The following is a 14,070-nucleotide window of genomic DNA, read 5'->3' as shown; positions in this document are numbered from 1 at the left end:
CGCCCCCCCCCCCCCCCCCCCCGTTCTTCAGAGGGAGACCCAGGTCCAGTGGGGACTATGGCCAGAGTGACCCAGCTTCATGAGCGAGTGTGGACTGGAGCCTGGTTCTCCCGACTCAATGTGCTTTCCATATACCACGCGCCCTTCATGAGGCCTCCCTGGCCCCCAGCCCCCACCTCCCCGCCTCCTATGGATTTCCCCAAGCTTCTGGTCTGCAGGCCTCTCAGTAGGCCCCGTGGCTTTGCCGTGGTCCCTGGTTTCTGATGAACCCCTCTTGCTTTCCTTCGATCGGCCTGTCTCACATCTTATTCCCCCTTTCCTCCTGCTTCCTGCTGGTCCTCTGAGCAGCTCAGGCTGGGCTGACGTCTGGGGCTCAGAGATGGACACAGCCCTGACGTCCAGGAGCAGATGACCAGGCCCCTTGGCATGAATCATGTCTGGACTCACTGAGCTCCCAGAGGCCTGGGGCCTGGTGGGGGCCAGGTGGACTGGAAGGAGAAGCCCTTCCTTCAGCCGGGAGCCACAGTGCGCAGGCCTGGCCTGACTTACTCGGCCTCTCTGCTCCCGCGCCTGCCTCACGATGGCCGCCCTCCTCAGTTTGGTGAAGGCCGCTCTTTTCCTCAGGAGCTCGTTGTAGAAGAACAGGATCCGCTTCTTCTCTCGCTGGGCCAGGAGAAGAGGGTCAGGGCCAGCGCAGGGGGAGCTGCTGGCGGCTGGTGTGTGTGTGTGTGTGTGTGAGCGCTGCCCGGAGGGGTGGGGAGGTCCGGGGAGAGGCCAGGGTGCACCTTGGGGAAGTAGAAGGCTGCGATGACCCTCCGGAGCCGGTAGCCGAAAGCCTGGAGCAGACAGAGACACACTAGCAGGCCGGTGGGGAGTCCAGTCCGCGCGTAGGCTCCGGGGCTCAGGCGCACGGGCTGAGGCAGGCAGGCTGGGGGCGGGGAGGCCTGTCAAGGGTCTGGCCGCTGAGGGACAGGGCAGCCCTGGCTGAATTCCCACCCCAGTGAGGGCGCAGGTCAGGTCTGAAACCTTGCCGGGCTCCTGCTTCCCCCGCCCCCTGAAGAGCTGGGCCATCAAGGGCCCAGGCGGCTATGTGCTCAGCACAGCGCAGATGTAGACCATTTCCATCGGGGCAGGGAGTTCTGTGGGACAATGCCCTCCAGAGGACGGGACCCTCTGGCCCTAAGGCCCAGCCCCCAGGCTCCTCTGACCCAAGTCTGTCATCCTCCAACTCTTCAAGTCGGACCTGATATTTCCTGCTCTGATTCCCCAACCCAAACAGTCTCCTCTGACCCCTTCTCCCCCCACCAAGGCCCGGTCCCCCACTCTGGGCCTTGGAAAGCCCCTCGCCCCTCAGCCCTCCATTCCTCTGCTCCGAAATCTCAGCATCACTCACGCATGTTGTTTGATTCCACCACCGTCTCCGAGGAGGTGTTCAGGGCCCCGATGGTTTTCCGAAGAAGCCGGGCAATCAGGGAGTCCCCCCCAACTTTCACCTCCAGTTTATGACTGCCTGAGGCAAAGATCCGGGCAGTGGGGTGGGGGATGCGGGATGGGGGATGATGTAGGGGTTAGGTGAGGAGTTGGAGTTAAGGGGATGAGGAGAGGCCCAACTCAGAAACACTTCTCAGCTGCACAGTCCACCCCTTCACTGAGTGCCACGCCCTTTCTCTTGTGGACGTAAAGGGGCTGGAAACCGAGGGCCCCGGGAACAGCTGTCAGGTTGCGGGGCTCAGATATGACCCTGAGGAGAACCGAAAGGGGCTGAGACAAAAATGGGAAGACTCGGGGTGGGTGGCTGCACAGGGCCCTGTCGGGGGCGCGCTCACTGCGGAAGGAGTACTGCAGGAAGGAGTGGCGGCGGATGGTGTCGAAGATGGAGTAGAGAGCCCAGTCCAGCCCACACAGCACCAGGAGCAGCAGCAGAACCGGCAGTGTCTCCAGCAGCTCCCTGACCTGCCAAGAGCAGGAGGGGTGGAGCGGGCACCCACCTGCCCCGGCATGGCGCCCTCTCTGTGCCTCTGCCCTCCACTCTCAGATCTGTGCCTCTAGTGGCCCCCCTGCCATCCTCACCACATTTCTCATTTCTGAGGCCTGGATGGTGGGGTCGTAGGGGAAGATGACCGTCTTCTTCTCAGCTTTGCGGAGCGGCAGCAGAGTCCGTTTGCCCTGGAAAAAAGGTGTCCACACTGCGGGGAACACCAAGGAACACCAAGGGCCCCCTCCCCCACGCCTTGCCCTCCCGGAGCGTGAAGCCACAGGTCAGCTAGCGGCGCACCCGCACCCTCGGGTGAGGCTGGGCCCCCTCACCAGCTTCTTCCTGCGTTCGTCGATCTGGCAGAAGTAGGTGCTGACGTAGATGTTGTCAAAGCGAATGTCCCCGTTATAGCTGTCCACGTAGGAGAAGGACCTGCGGATGAGGACGTCCCCCTCTCTCTCCGGCCCGGGGCTTCCTCAGGCACAGCCACGCCACCCGCCGGCCACTGAACATCATCTGCTTCCTGAGGCAGGAGAAGCCCTGCCCTGCCTCAGTCAGGCGCAGCGAAAGGCACCCACACCAGCGAGGGGGCAGGGGGTGGGGGGAGCTGTCGCGGGAGGAGGGAGATGTCCCAGGCGTGCATCTCCCAGGATGAAATCAAGCAGAGGAACAGCAAGAGCAAAGGCACAGAGCGGGGTGGGGGGGGGGAACCCCCGCAAGGTTTCAGGAGCCACCTGATCCATTGTGACTCCCACATTCACCGCCCGAGTCCTCGCCTCTCGGCCGAGCCTGAAAAACATCTCCTGGAGGATCCTTCCCCTCTGACACACCCCTGGGTTCAGCCGTGGTTTCTGTGTGTGTGTGTGTGTGTGTGTGTGTGTGTGTGTCGAGGGGGGGGGTAGGTGGGTGTGTGTGCATGTGTAACTCTCCTCCGTGTATCTCCCAAGGCCCCACATAAAGCTTCCATTTCTAAGGAAAAAAAATGTTAATTGTTGAAAATGTGTTTGAGCCCCAGCCGGTTTGGCTCAGTGGATAGAGCATCGGCCTGCAGACTGTAGGGTCCCGGGTTTGATTTCAGTCAAGGGCACATGCCTGGGTTCCATCCCCAGGAGGGGGCCTGCAGGAGGCAGCCGATCAATGATTCTCTCTCATCGTTGATGTTTCTCTCTCTCCCTCCCTCTTCCTTCCTCTCTGAAATCAATAAAAATACTTAAAAAAATAGAATGTGTTTGAAACTATACCATGACAGTAAATAATCTCTGTACGCCGTGAAACGTAACTGCCAACGCTATTGGTCCTGGGACCTTGTCATAATCCATACATCTTCCCCTTTAAAGCAGAACTGACTGTAAATGCAAAGAAAGATGGTGGGCGCCCCCTTGTGGAGGAACCTCTCGCTACTGGGCAGAGGCCTCCGGAGCCTGGGCCCCGCCCTGCGCCCAGCGCTGCCCCTGCAGGGAGTGACCTCAGCCAGGTTGAAAGCCTGGAAGTGCCTTTTGACTCTGTGCCTCCTTCCTCCCCTCCCCTCCCCAAGCTCTGAGGCCCGGACACCTTTCCCTCTTAGGGCCTTCTCAGGCCGACTTCCTGCCACGCCCCAGTCCGGCCAGGCTCCCTGACCTCTGACCCACCTTGGACTCCTGCCTTCAGTCTGTCCCCGTCCATCCTGCCACCGCCCCCAGGGCTTTCCAGACTGTCTGGCCAAGCCCACTCCGGCCGAGTCCTCTGCCCTCCACATCCCGCCGATGCCAGGATCCTTGCCCACGAGACACAGATGCCAGGATCCTTGCCCACGAGACACCCTCTCTCTCCTTGACCATGGCTCCCATCGGCTGCCTTTTGAAGCCCATTTATAGCTCTTGCAGGGGCACCTCCTCGGCTCCCCACCCGTCCCACAGCCCTCAATGGCCTCTGTCTCTCGGATGCCTCTCTTGTCTGCCCTCCACCATGAGCTCCTTGGGGGTGGGAATGTGGCCCATTCATCTTTGTCCTCTCACAGGCACACACAGAACCCCTCACTGGCGTCGCCCTGGGCTCTACAAACAAGGGCAGACCACGCAGGAGCCCCTGTGGCTGCCCCTGCCCAGCCCCTGCCCAGCCCCTGCCCATCTCCAGCCTTTGGGGGTGGAGACAGGAAACAGAGGGTCCAGAGGTCAGTAGGGGACGGAGAGCAAGGCTCAGGGCGGCCCGGCTGGACGCCAGGCTGGGTGGGGTGGAGGACTTTGGTCCAAATGGAGGGAAAGTAGCTGCCAACACAGCAGGCGGGAGAAAATGAAAGCAGAATTGGACGATAAAAATGGCACAAAGTCAGAGCCAAGGGGAATAGGAAGGGCAAGAAAAAAACCAGAAGTCAAAGCGAAAAGTAAAAACGTCAGCATCAGGGATAAAGGCTGGAAGGAGCTGGATAGACGGAGACACGGGCGATGTTCCTCCTGACAAAACGCCCACGTCTCCTTTAACTCTGTGTAAACAACGCACCCCGCTCTAGGAACGGCAGAGCTAAGGGCACAAGGACACGCACATTCAGAGTCGGAGGTGGGCCTGATGGTCCGTTCTCCCAGCCCCCCCCCCTCCCCCGCAGGCTCCCCTCCAGAGCTGAGGAAGGGGCTTTGGGAACCGGGGGGACGGGAGTGGGGGGCTCACGCGTGGAGGACGATCAGGAAGGTGCAGGACAGCAGCAGGTGCAGCAGCCCCAGGGCCCACTCCAGCTGGGCCTCCTGGCGCCTCACGTAGTCCCGCACCTCGGTGCTCACGTGCTCCCAGCTGGTGTTGAGGCCCAGCAGCCCGGCCTGCTTCTCCTCCTGCGGGAGGCACGGGCGCAGGCCCTCCAGGCTTCCCACCACCTGGAGTCTCTTTCCTCTCTGCTCTCCTGGAATTCTCTTTCCCAGGAACAAGGCCTGATTGCCCCCTACTTTTCACCTGCCTATACCCATCCCCACCATTAATGAAGTTAGTCGCTATTCATGGAGCCACTCCTCTGTTTGCCAGGCGCAGCCTCTCCGTGGCATCTCTCCCCGGCGCCCCACTCATGTCGTGCCCGCTGGCTTGTCGTGGGACCTGGGGCAGCTGCTGCTGCCTTCTGCCCAACACCGTCCTGGGTCCTGGACATAGGCTTGCTCCCCTGCGTCTACGTGCGAGGGCACGTCCCACACCTGGTTGGCCATCCATCCCAACGCCGGGTCCATGCGCACCACCGGCTCAGCCTGTCTCTCTCCTATCACCCGGCACCAATTCTGTTCCCCTCCTGCCCCCTCCCCATGCCCAGTGACCTCTTTCCTATGCCCCCCCGCCCCCGCCTGCACTTGCCCTACCTCAAGTCCTCTTCCCTGTGCCCTCCTCCCACTCCCTACCCCCCCACCCCCATTCCAAAATGCCCCTGCCTCCTACCTTGAGGTTAATCGTGGCTGAAAAGTCCCCGCCCAGCCCATGAATGGACTGGTTGACAGAGTCGTACGTCTGCCCGAAGTTGCCTTCCACTGGGATGCGACTGCGGCACCAAATTTCCATCGCTGGGGGGCAGCGGGGCCAGGTTAGGGGCTGCCTCCCGTGCCCAGCCTCCAGGCTTCCCTTCCGGTCATCCTCTCCATCCTGCTTTCTGCTTCCCTGCCCACGGCTTCCTCCCACCTGGAGTCTATTTCCTCTCTGCTTTCCTTGAATTCTTTTTCCCAGGAGCAAGGTCTGATGTCCCCCTTTGTCCCCCCTGTCTATAACCAGACCAACTATTAACAAAGTTAGTCCATATTCATAGAGCAACTGCTCCGTTGGCCAGCTCTGTTACTTTCTTCACAAGTGTTAGCGCCTTAAACCAGCGGTTCTCAACCTGTGGGTCACGACCCCTTTGGCGGTCGAACGACCCTTTCACAGGGGTCGCCTAAGACCATCCTGCAGATCAGATATTGACACGACGATTCATCACAGTAGCAACATGACAGTGATGAAGTAGCAACGAAGATAATGTTATGGTTGGGTCACCACATGAGGAACGGGATTTAAAGGGCCAGAAGGTGGAGAACCACTGTCTTAAACCCTCAAAAACCCTGGACGGGATAAGCACTATTATGATGCCCATCTTTCAGCTGAAAAGACAGTGCAGAGCGTGGCTGTCACTTACCCTGGGCAGTGGAAGGGCTGCTCTGAGGGGGCTGTGTCCTCAGAGCCTAAAGCCTCCGCCTCACTGCTTCCTGCCCCACACCTACCCAACGCGCCCCAAGGACTCAGACCCCTGCCCTGGTACTCCCCACCCTCCTGCCCCTGCTGACCCTTGGCAATGCCACAGAAGAACTTGAACTTCATGGGCAGGCAGAGCAGGTGGCTGAGGAGCGGGACCCGGATGCGTCGCATGCACTGTTCGTGCTTTTTGTCAAACCAGCGGCGGCAGTTGAGTATGGCCTTGCTCACCACGTCTGCGGGCGGGGCGAGGGCTGTCTGAGACCCCCACACCCTGAGCTGGAGCCCCGGCCCCATGGCTGCCCCGCCTGGGGACACCCCTCACAGGAGCAGCGAAGCTTGGTCTTCAGCTCGTACATCTTCTGTGTGGAGAGGTGGGGTCTGGAGGCCATGGCGCGGCGGGTCCTCTGCCCTTGGGCGGTCTCTTCCAAGCCCGTGGCATCCTCGGGTGTGTAGCCAGTCTCGCTGTTCACCTGGGCGTCCAGGTCCCCGAAGGACTTGGAGATGTTTTGAGTCTCGGCTGTCAGTGACGTTTTGCTGCCCTGGGGGTACGAGGGTTGGAGAGGGTCAGAGACAGGGGCTTAGAGCTCTGCTGCCCAACAGCCTCTCCCCCCCGCCCCCAGTCCCCCCATTAGCCAAGCTTTGGGCTCTTTCCGCAGGCCTGTAGGAGCCTAGGCCCTGAGGTAGATTCTCACCTTAACTTCTCCACTGGTTACAGTCCCCGGAGCCTGCCCCTCTCCCCAGATGCCTCTGTTTGCCCACCGCCCAGGCCCCCAGCTCCTCCTCAGGCCTCCCATCCCAGGTCCTTGGACTTCACCCCACATCACTCATCCCTCAGGCCACTATGCCATCTCCATGTCCCGACTCCCAAGCCCCTCAACCCCTATCTCCCCAGCTCAACGCTCCAATCCCCCCAAACCCCAGTCTCCAAAGCCCAGTGCTCTATCATCCCCTGGTTTTCAAAGCTTCCAAATCCTCACGGCCAAGGCCCCCAACGCCCTGACATTCTAGTTCAGCTGCCCAACCAACCTCCCACTTCGGCGTTTGGAAATGTGGTGGGGCGGGCAGGGCATGTCCCCATGACTGGGGGTGGGGGCTCTCCTGGCATTTCGTGCCCAGGGACCAGGACACATCCTGCAATGTTTGGGGACAGTCCTGGAAAAAAGAATGCCAGCAGCACCCCCATGGGGAAAGTGCAAATTCAGGGTCACGGCTCCCAGCTCAAGTCACCTAGGCCCCTGGAAATAGGGGCCCCTCGACCCTGCCCGTGAAGGGTCCTGACCAGCAGGTCCTGGAACACGGCACGCAGCGGGGCAGTGGAGACGCGCCAGGCCGCGCGGGTGTTGTTGATCTGCAGCTCCACGGTGCAGCCCAGCGAGGCTACCACCTCGTTGAGGTTGTATCGCAGGTTGGCCACGGGTCCTGGGGGAAGAAGCCCTGCTGAGTCATTCCCTCTAGCAGCGGTTCTCAACCTGTGGGTCGCGACCCCTTTGGCGGTCAAACGACCCTTTCACAGGGGTCGCCTAAGACCATCCTGCATATCAGATATTGACATGACGATTCATCACAGTAGCAACATGACAGTTATGAAGTAGCAACAAAAATAATGTTATGGTTGGGTCTCAACATGAGGAATTGTATTTAAAGGGCCAGAAGGTTGAGAACCACTGCTCTAGAGCTAAGTAAGTTTCTTAAGCCCACCCCTCGCTCCCACACTGCATGCAGTGACCACCTTCCAGGACTGAATCTGACGGGGCCTACAGCCCTGAGGGGCCCTCTCATGCAGCCCCTGGCTTTTTCACCTGTGTCAGCCAAGGAGCCCCGAGATGGGAGGAACGCTCTCAGGGACACAGCCCATGGCCGCAGCTGGGATTCGGTTCCCACCCTTTCTCCTCCTCCAGGCCTGGCTCCCCTGGGGTGTCCCACCCAGGTCACCGCTTCAGGAGCACTAACTGGTGCCCAGGGGCACACTCACCCTCATAGATGGCGGCCAAGGCGTAGCCCAACGCAAAGAGCCTGCCCTCTTTGCCCAGCATTTTGGGGATTAGCAGGAGGCTGGCACAACGGATATGAGGGGAGGTCCCCCAGCCCACGGCCCCGGAGCCTGTCAGGAGAGCCCAGGAGGTGGTAAGGGAGAGCGAGGAAGCTGGTTAGGCTACCAGGTTTACCAGAGCACCCCCCCTCCCCCCACCTCCCTTCTAGAACACCACCATCCCGCTCTTGTCCCCATTTACACGGACTCAGATAGGCCTTCCAGGCCACTCATTACTTCACTTTTCCCACAGCCATTTACAGAGCTCAGCTGAGTGCCCGTCCCTGGAGGGCTGGGAGAGTGGAAAAGCCATGGCTGGTGATCGACTTCGTGTGTATACACGAGTGAGTGTGTGTGTCAGGGAAGGGGCCATGAGTTCCTATTTCCAGGTTGCGTTCTCTCTTACCCTAGGTCCCTAATTGAGCCCTTAAGCATGGACCTCCTGGTATGTTTCAGCAGTTTCCCATGTGTCTCCCTGTGGTGTATGAAAGGAGACAGTGAGCTCCTTGAAGCTCATAATCCAGGGAGAGAGACAGACGAGTAAACAGATGACTACAGTGCGACGTGCTCAGTGCTCAGGGAGGCGCTTATAAAGACCCGTGGGAGCAAAGGAGGGAGTGGGCACTTCTGCAGGGAGGGGTGGGGCCGAGAAGCTGGACAAAGGAGGTGATGTGTCAGCTGGGCCTGGGAGATGAGTAACTGTTGTTAGAAGGCACGGACGGCATTCCAGGCCACAGGAACAGCACCGGCTGGTCAGGGGACCTAGGAGATTCCTGTGTGGATCGAGTGTTCATCCCAGGGTCGCCCAAGCAAATCCCGAGCCTACGCCTCTCTCCCTTTCCACTGCCCCCATAGAGTCCCCGTCATCCCTCGCTGCGACTAACTGGCCTCCTACTCCCTCTCTCGCTAAGCTACACTTGGATTTCACAAGGCAGCCAGAGTGACCTCGTAAAAACATAAGTCAGATCACGTCCCCTTTCTGCTTCAAACCAACCGGTGACTCTCTACCACACTTGGAATCAAATCTAAATCCCTCAGCAGGGTCTACAGGCTCGTGGTCTGGCCTCTGCCTCCCTCCCGACGTGATGTCATGCTACTCAGCCCTTCACCCACCATGTCCACCCTCACAGACCTTGCTGCTGTTTCTGGAACATGCCCAGCTCATCCCTCCTCTCTGGCCTTTGCCCTGGCTGTCCTCCCACCCAGGAGCTCTCCTCCCCCTAGTCTTCACCTGTCTGGCACCACCTAGTCATACAGGTTTGCTGCAAACCCTATTGGGTGCCACCCGACCGTTTGGTCTGCTTTCTTTCTTGCTAATATAACGAGTTTTGTTCTACGGCCTGTCCATGCCCTGAGCCCTGGGAGTGAATCTGGGTTTGTCTAATCCAATTGTGGTAAAACAGAACATTGAAGGGGCTTTTCCTATGGTCTTGGCCTTTTGACCAAAGACTCAAGCTGAGGACGATAGTTGGTAGAGTTACCCTACATTCTAAGGAGAGCCCCATGGCCTGGCTGGCGTGGCTCAGTGGTTGAGCGCCAACCTCTGAACCAGGAGGTCACAGTTCGATTCCTGGTCAGGGCACATGCCTGGGTTGTGGGCTCGATCCCCAGGGTGGGGCGTGCAGGAGGCAGCCAATGATTCTCTCTCACCACTGATGTTTCTCTCTCTCTCTCTCCCTCTCCCTTCCTCTCTGAATTCAATAATAAATATTTAAAAAAGAGAGAGAGCCTGATGGAGGTGCCAACCCCTTCTCTAGACTCCCAAAGAGCAAAGCTAGTCTCTCACCCCTCCACCCCAACCAGCCTGTACAAAGACAAGACCAGAAACGTGAATTTTCTGGAAGTGGAGAGAAGCGGTTGGAGCGGGCAGCCATTGGAGGCGAGTCTGTGAAGAGAATGGGCGTTCGCCTCCCCACGTTGAGTGAGAGGCTCCAGAGAGCCCGTTAGAGGCTGGCGCTTCGAGAAGGGGAACCTGGTCATCTGTCCGGGGCTAGCCCCCTGCTGAGCTGCAGAACCTCTGCTGCCCAGAGCCCAGAGCCCAGAGCCCAGAACCAGAGCCCAGGGAGCGTTCATGGAGTGAGAGTGGCACGCGCTCCGTGGCAGAGAGAGCCGCTGCAAGGCGCCCTACTTTCCCAGCCTGGCAGTGCTTGCAGTGGGCATTTCCTCTGGGACAAGAGGCCACGCTGGAAGGGAGCAGGCCGCCGGTCACCTGTGAGGCTCCCCATCCGAACGGGCGCCTGCCTGTGGGAGGCATCACAAGCGGAGGCCGTGGGCCGCTGCAGGAGCTGTGGGCAGCTTCACCCGAGGTCGGCCAAGTGGAACTGCCCTCAGCAGTGACCTGGGCTCTGCAAGGTCCACTCTGAGCCTCCAAGGAGACAATACACGTGAGTGCTTGTCACACAGAGGAATTACAACAGTCCCGGTGACCAGACTTTTGTCCCTTTTCCCCTAATGCAGCGGTTCTCAACCTGTGGGTCGCGACCCCTTTGGGGGTCAGACGACCCTTTCACAGGGATCGCCTAAGACCATCGGAAAACACATATATAATAACATATTGTTTTTGTGATTAATCACTATGCATTCATTATGTTCAATTTGTAACAATGAACATACATCCTGCCTATCAGATATTTACATGACGGTTCATAACAGTAGCAAAATTACAGTTATGAAGTAGCAACGAAAATAATTTTATGGTTGGGGGTCACCACAACATGAGGAACTGGATTAAAGGGTCGCGGCATGAGGAAGGTTGAGAACCGCTGTAATCCCATTCTGACATCAGAACAACCAGAGGAGAAGAAAGCGGAGAAAAAAGTCAAGGATTGGCCGTGCCCCCTTCTCCACTACTGGACCCCCACCAGGGGTCAGGCCTGAGCTGAGCAGGCAGGGTGGGAAGGAGGGAGCAGGCTGGAGCAGGAACTGAGATGGAAATGTTGATATAGTAGAATGAATGGGTCTCTTAAAAATAGTCATAATTACTGAAGCAGGACTAGGGCTTCTAAATGAAAGGAGGCAGAAAGCTAAGGGTCTCCGTGAGAGGTCGTCAGCAACGGAACAGGTTTGAATGCAGTGATTAGAGAAGAGCAGCTTCCTGTTGGTGTCTCAGAGAGAGGCGTTCATTCAGCACACTGGTGGGGGTGCCAGTTCTGAGCTCTTCACCTGGGACAGGCTTAGAGAGGGCCTGTGCTGCTCAGTGCTGACCAATGAGACGAAGGGGAGCTGGCCATGTGGCTCAGTTGGTTGCACCAAAGGGTTGCAGGTTTGATTCCCCATTAGGGCACATATCTAGGTTGCAGGTTCGTTCCCCAGTCAGGGCATGCACGGGAGCAACTCAGATATCTCTCTCTCAAAAGCAATAAAAAAATATCCTTGGGTGAGGATTAAAAAAAAAAGAGAGCTATGAAAGGAATCTGGGTCCTTGGTGGGCTTGCTAAGCTGCTGAATTATACAAACTCCAAATTCCACTGTAACTTGAAACTTATTATCTATATATGTAAAAGGCTAATATGCAAAGTGTCCCCTCGGGAGTTCGACCAGAGCCCAGGAGTTTGATTGCTCGCTGACCACCAGGGGGCGGTGCGGGACAAGGATGGCCCTGGTCCACAGCCGACAGCCGGGGAAGGAAGGCCCCAATCGCCCCTGATCGCCAGCCAGGCCTAGGGACCCTGTCCATGCACAAATTTCGTGCACCGGGCCTCTAGTATGAGATAATAAACTTTCTTTATGGTTAAACCACTTCTAGGCGGGCTTTCTTTTCTCACAGCCCAACAGCTCCTGATATTACAATGTCACCTTCTCTGAGAAACCTTCCCTGACTACTCAAGCTAGGGTAGCTCCCCAGCCCTTTCCATCATATTCCCCGGGTTAACTTTTTTTGGTATATGGGACGACACTCCAACTGACTGAGCCACGCGGCCAGGGCTCTTTGCTTGATTATTGATATCTTCTAGCATGTAGAGTCCACACTTGTCTTTTTTAAAACATATTTTTATTTCAGAGAGGAAGGGAGAGGAAGAGAGAGATAGAAATATCAATGATGAGAGAATCATTGATTCGCTGCCTCCTGCACACCCCCTACTGGGGATCGAGTCCGAAACCTGAGCCTGTGCCCTAACAGGGAATCTCATTGGTGACCTCTTTTCATGGGTCAACACTCACCCATCGAGCCACACCTGGGCCTGGTGAACTGTTTTTCATACTGTTTGTCACTATCAGAAATGCTCTTGCTTATTTCTTGTCCATTTAATGCCTAACTCTCTCCACCAGAACGTAAACTCCGAAACAGCTGCTTGTCAATCTTGTTCATTGCTGAATTCTCAGCAGGTGCACAGTTAGTGCTGAATGAATGACCTGAACTTATCAAGAGGAGCAAGACACCAGGCCAGAGAGGTGAGGAGAGACGGGGCTTACTTAGGAAGGGTCGTGGGGTTGGGACTGTAGCCTGAGGCTCATGGGGGGTCCTTCTGATTGGGGAGACCCCTAAAGGGAAAGGACTGTGTCTCCTACAGCCTGGGGCCTCCTCCCTCTGGGTCTCCCCTCAAAGGCCAAGGCAAGGCTGAGGCCACAGCCTTTGGGTACAGAAGAAACAAGCTCAGGCTCCCTCCTGGGGACCCCGGACGGGCCCGTGTTCCCCAGGCCTCCTGGGTGCCTGCCCTTGCCCCTGCACTAACCCGCCAGGCCGTACAGTATCATCGTCTTCTGTTCTTCGTAGAGGTTCATAGGGCTCACCAGGAGCTGAAAGAGACCTGAGGGGACAGAGTCAAAACCAAGATCAAAAGATGGGCCCCCTCCCCTCTGCTCCGCACTCACCTATGGCCAGGAGCCCGCCAGCGCCTGCCCCCAGCAGGACAGCGGTGACCGGAAACTCGCCGGGCTGGCGCCACAGGAATCGGCTACAGCAGGTGGGCAGCGCCCAGCTCAGGAGCCTCTGCACCGCTGAGGGCCAAAGAGTTGAGCCCATCAGAGCCGACACCTGGCTCCTCTGACCAGGATGCGGTTCATTAGGGTGAGGGCTTGCAGGGGGTCAGAGCAGCGGTTCTCAACCTGTGGGTCGCGACCCCTTTGGAGGTCGAACGACCCTTTCACAGGGGTCGCCTAAGACCATCGGAAAACACATATATAATTACATATTGTTTTTGTGATTCATCACTATGCTTTCATTATGTTCAATTTGTAACAATGAACATACATCCTGCATATCAGATATTTACATGACGATTCATAACAGTAGCAAAATTACAGTTATGAAGTAGCAACGAAAATGATTATATGGTTGGGGGTCACCACAACATGAGGAACTGTATTAAAGGGTCGCGGCATTAGGAAGGTTGGGAACCACTGGGCTGGAGGCCGGGGGAGCCTGGAGGAGGGTGGCAGGGACTGGAGGGGTCCTGAAGGAAGTGGGGCAGACATGAGGGAGGGAAAAAAAAGAAGGAAGAGCTTGCCCGAAGGAGGGGCACTGAATGAGAGGGGTAGGGACCCCAAAGCGCAGGGGAGGGGGTCCTGGAGGAGAGACTGGATGAGAGGACGGGGGCGCTGGAGGCACCAGGAAGGGCGGTGCCGATGACGGACTCACTGGTGTGGGGCTGTCTCCTCCGCTGCCCTTTCGGTCGGGCCTGGTGAACTCCGGTGTCCATGTCGCTCTAGGGAGCCTCTCTCACTCAGAGGTCTCCTCAAGGAAGCTCTGGGTGTGAGGTTCTGCTCCCGTCCCTCGGACTCGCCCACACCTGCCTGAAGTCTGTCTTCCAGTCCCCCTCTCTGCCCTGAGACGTGGAGCTGGAGATTAGAGACCCCAACACCCACAGTGACAGCCCCAGAACCTCAGAACCCGGCGAGGAATTCCGTGACTCCCCAGGAGCCACAGAACCTGGTGGGCGTCTCCTGGAGACGGCAGACA

General features: G+C 57.9%; 2 protein-coding genes across 4 annotated transcripts in view; one reads left to right on the top strand and one right to left on the bottom strand.

Annotated features, from left to right (window-relative positions):
- The window catches only part of DCST1 (DC-STAMP domain containing 1), a 16,220-nt gene extending 2,156 nt beyond the window's left edge, over positions 1-14,064 (bottom strand). Inside the window, exons 1-15 of one of the 3 annotated variants that reach the window (XM_015571721.1) lie at positions 13,750-14,064; positions 12,984-13,109; positions 12,845-12,919; positions 8,115-8,243; positions 7,422-7,561; positions 6,465-6,681; positions 6,232-6,375; positions 5,360-5,481; positions 4,616-4,773; positions 2,308-2,407; positions 2,071-2,166; positions 1,827-1,953; positions 1,394-1,510; positions 786-836; positions 550-663 (exon numbers count right to left, since the gene is read on the bottom strand). In XM_015571721.1, coding sequence (XP_015427207.1) covers positions 550-663; positions 786-836; positions 1,394-1,510; positions 1,827-1,953; positions 2,071-2,166; positions 2,308-2,407; positions 4,616-4,773; positions 5,360-5,481; positions 6,232-6,375; positions 6,465-6,681; positions 7,422-7,561; positions 8,115-8,243; positions 12,845-12,919; positions 12,984-13,109; positions 13,750-13,810 — 1,777 coding nt within the window. In that variant the 5' untranslated portion in view covers positions 13,811-14,064. Of the gene's footprint in view, positions 1-549; positions 929-1,393; positions 1,511-1,826; positions 1,954-2,070; positions 2,167-2,307; positions 2,408-4,615; positions 4,774-5,359; positions 5,482-6,231; positions 6,376-6,464; positions 6,682-7,421; positions 7,562-8,114; positions 8,244-12,844; positions 12,920-12,983; positions 13,110-13,749 lie in introns of all 3 variants that reach the window. The other 2 variants (XM_006775663.2, XM_015571720.1) reach the window with 2 other exon arrangements.
- DCST2 (DC-STAMP domain containing 2) overlaps positions 13,809-14,070 on the top strand; it is a 7,229-nt gene continuing 6,967 nt past the window's right edge. The window contains exons 1-2 of the mRNA XM_015571680.1: positions 13,809-13,813; positions 13,923-14,043. Of these exons, the coding sequence (XP_015427166.1) occupies positions 13,809-13,813; positions 13,923-14,043 (126 nt within the window). The remainder of the gene's footprint in view (positions 13,814-13,922; positions 14,044-14,070) is intronic.

The sequence above is a fragment of the Myotis davidii genome, unplaced genomic scaffold, assembly GCF_000327345.1.
Source record: "Myotis davidii unplaced genomic scaffold, ASM32734v1 scaffold208, whole genome shotgun sequence".
NCBI lineage: Eukaryota > Metazoa > Chordata > Mammalia > Chiroptera > Vespertilionidae > Myotis > Myotis davidii.
Note: the sequence above shows the minus strand (reverse complement) of the source record. Positions and strands in the feature narration are given on the sequence as shown.